The sequence below is a fragment of the Acipenser ruthenus genome, unplaced genomic scaffold (genome assembly GCF_902713425.1).
Source record: "Acipenser ruthenus unplaced genomic scaffold, fAciRut3.2 maternal haplotype, whole genome shotgun sequence".
Classification (NCBI taxonomy): Eukaryota; Metazoa; Chordata; class Actinopteri; order Acipenseriformes; family Acipenseridae; genus Acipenser; species Acipenser ruthenus.
The window spans coordinates 30,060-32,500 of NW_026708672.1; the positions used below are offsets into that span (position 1 = coordinate 30,060).

Sequence of the window (2,441 nt, forward strand, 5' to 3'; positions counted from 1 at the left end):
TTTTTATTATGAAATATGTATTTTTTTTTTCTGTGTTAAGCAGGGGGGGTCTGATCCCCGTCCTCCTCACCCCCCCCCCCTCCCCCTTTGTCCCAACTGTGCCCTAAATGACTTAATTAAACCAATTAAGTACTTTATTAGAAGCTTAATTATTTATTTCTTAGCAGACGCCCTTATCCAGGGCGACTTACAATTGTTACAAGATATCACATTATTTTTACATACAATTCCCCATTTATACAGTTGGGTTTTTACTGGAGCAATCTAGGTAAAGTACCTTGCTCAAGGGTACAGCAGCAGTGTCCCCCACCTGGGATTGAACCCACGACCCTCCGGTCCAGAGCTCTGACCACTGGTCAGTTGAAACGAACATCGGGAAATATCAGCCCTCCAGGACTAGAATTGCCCTCCCCTATAAAGGGTTGGTTTTCTGTCTCCTAAAGTGATCAGATAAAACTAAACAAAAAAACTACAGTTAAAGACAGAAATACTGCCTGCAACAAATACAGCTCTGGACAAAAGTGTATCGTCACCTAAAATTTTAGGACAAACACAATTAGAAAAAAAAAAAATCATAATTTAGCTGTTTTATTGAACACAGTGTCATGTGTTAACACAATGTAAAGACTTGGCACTTCACTTTATTAATAATGCTGGTAAGAATACGGTAATCTCAAACAAAGTTCATGATTAATTAATACAATGTATTGCACATGTGCAGCGTGATTCAGACTCCTGCTCTCCCCTCTCCTCCTCTCCAGCAGTGTGCAGCTCCCCCTCTCCTCTCCTCCTCTCCAGCAGTGTGCAGCTCCCCCTCTCCTCCTCTACAGCAGTGTGCAGCTCCACTTCCTCTCCTGTGTTGCCTGCAGCAGTCTCTCCAGTTTCTGCTCGCTGTAGGGCGGGTAGCGCAGCTGGTTCGCCCACTCGAGCCCGAAGCCGCGCAGCACACAGGAGCGCTGGTGAGAGAACGTGTCGAAGCTGAACCGGCCGTGGTACCGACCCACACCACTGGAGCCTGGAGAGAGAGAGAGAGAGAGAGAGAGGAGAGTGAAGAGAGGGGAGAGGAGAGAGGGGGAGTGAGGAGACGGGCAGGAGGGGGAGAGGACAAGGGGAGTATGGAGAGAGAGGGAGAGGAGATGGGGAGCGTGGAGAGGGGGGGAGAGGAGAGAAGGGAACAGTGTTCATTTTTGAAATCACTACCCTCTACTTGGTTTCTTTGTGTGTCTCAGTGTGTGTGTGTGTGTTTCAGTGTATGTGTTTCAGTGTGTGTCTCGTGTGTTTGTGTGTGTCTCGTGTGTGTGTTTCAGTGTATGTGTTTCAGTGGGTGTGTGTGTTTCAGTGTATGTGTTTCAGTGTGTGTGTCTCGGTCTGTGTTTCAGTGTATGTGTTTCAGTGGGTGTGTGTGTTTCAGTGTATGTGTTTCAGTGTGTGTGTCTCGGTCTGTGTTTCAGTGTATGTGTTTCAGTGTGTGTGTGTGTGTTTCAGTGTATGTGTTTCAGTGTGTGTCTCGTGTGTTTCAGTGTATGTGTTTCAGTGTGTGTGTGTCTCGGTGTGTGTGTTTGTTTCAGTGTGTGTCTCGGTGTATGTATTTCAGTGTGTGTGTGTGTTTCAGTGTGTGTCTCAGTGTGTGTGTGTGTCTCGGTGTTTCAGTGTGTGTCTCGGTGTGTGTGTGTGTGTTTCAGTGTGTGTCTCGGTGTGTGTGTGTGTGTTTGTGTTTCAGTGTGTGTGTGTGTTTCAGTGTGTGTCTCAGTGTGTGTGTGTGTCTCGGTGTTTCAGTGTGTGTCTCGGTGTGTGTGTGTGTGTTTCAGTGTGTGTCTCGGTGTGTGTGTGTGTTTCAGTGTGTGTTTCGGTGTGTGTCTCGGTGTGTGTGTGTCTCAGTGTGTGTTTCGGTGTGTGTCTCGGTGTGTGTGTGTCTCGGTGTGTGTGTGTGTGTCTCGGTGTTTCAGTGTGTGTCTCGGTGTGTGTGTGTGTGTGTGTGTGTCTCGGTGTGTATCTCTGTGTTTCTCACCCACTCCTCCGAATGGCAGTGTTATCACAGTCGTGTGGACCAGTCCATCATTGGAGCAGAACCCCCCGCTGCTGGTACATTCCATCACCTTGGTAACCACCTGCAGGGGGAGGAGTCAGTGCTTTCAAAAGACATCTCATTATCAACGATACCGCAACAGAGACACACGCACAGTGAGACACACACTCCCGCTGCACAGCAGTGTGATCCAGTCCTGGTTTCACTAGGAGTTTAATAATAAGACACACCTGAGCTTGTTAGCTAGACACACTGGGGCTGATCAAGCTGGTAGTAAAACCTGGACTGGGTGACGCTGCTGTGCAATAGGAGTCTGATTCCCAGCCCTGCACACACAAACATAGTAGTAGACTCACACTGAGACACACAGTGATGCTGACACACGCTGTCTCCTCCCCTCTCCTCTCACTCTCCC

General features: G+C 48.1%; 1 protein-coding gene across 1 annotated transcript in view; it reads right to left on the reverse strand.

Annotated features, from left to right (window-relative positions):
- Positions 1–457: 457 nt before the first annotated feature.
- Positions 458–2,441, reverse strand: part of LOC131735213 (aldehyde dehydrogenase family 3 member B1-like) — a gene marked incomplete at its 5' end in the record, with an annotated part of 5,595 nt that continues 3,611 nt past the window's right edge. The window contains 2 exon segments of the mRNA XM_059021530.1: positions 458–1,015; positions 2,009–2,108. Coding sequence (XP_058877513.1) covers positions 825–1,015; positions 2,009–2,108 — 291 coding nt within the window.